A 365-nucleotide genomic window follows, 5' to 3' on the forward strand; every position below is an offset into this window, starting at 1 on the left:
ATGCAGAGGCAGTTCACCTCCATGCTGCAGCCCGGCGTCAACAAATTCTCCCTCCGCATGTTCGGGAGCCAGGAGGCGGTGGAGAAGGAGCAGGAAAGGGTTAAAACTGCAGGCTTCTGGATCATCCACCCCTACAGCGATTTCAGGTACGGGCGCCGCTGCCCTCGCTGGGCTCCGGGAGGGGCGCGGGGCCGGGAAGGGAAGGGAAGCCGAGGCGCCGGGAGGGCGAGGGTGGCGCTGTGGGTGCCCCCACTGGGACTGAGCCGGTTCTTCAACTAGTTTCCACCCAGCACGGAGTTCCCGAGGCCCGGGAACCAGCTCCCCTTTGCCTCGCCAACTTTGCGGACCCATGGGGGGGGGGGGGA

The 365-nt window shown here is 66.3% G+C and overlaps 1 protein-coding gene across 1 annotated transcript in view; it reads left to right on the forward strand.

The window, feature by feature from the left end:
- Positions 1-365, forward strand: part of HCN1 (hyperpolarization activated cyclic nucleotide gated potassium channel 1) — a gene marked incomplete at its 3' end in the record, with an annotated part of 290,284 nt that continues 289,919 nt past the window's right edge. The window contains exon 1 of the mRNA XM_006769486.1: positions 1-146. Within this exon, the coding sequence (XP_006769549.1) occupies positions 1-146 (146 nt within the window). The remainder of the gene's footprint in view (positions 147-365) is intronic.

The sequence above is a fragment of the Myotis davidii genome, unplaced genomic scaffold, assembly GCF_000327345.1.
Source record: "Myotis davidii unplaced genomic scaffold, ASM32734v1 scaffold143, whole genome shotgun sequence".
NCBI lineage: Eukaryota > Metazoa > Chordata > Mammalia > Chiroptera > Vespertilionidae > Myotis > Myotis davidii.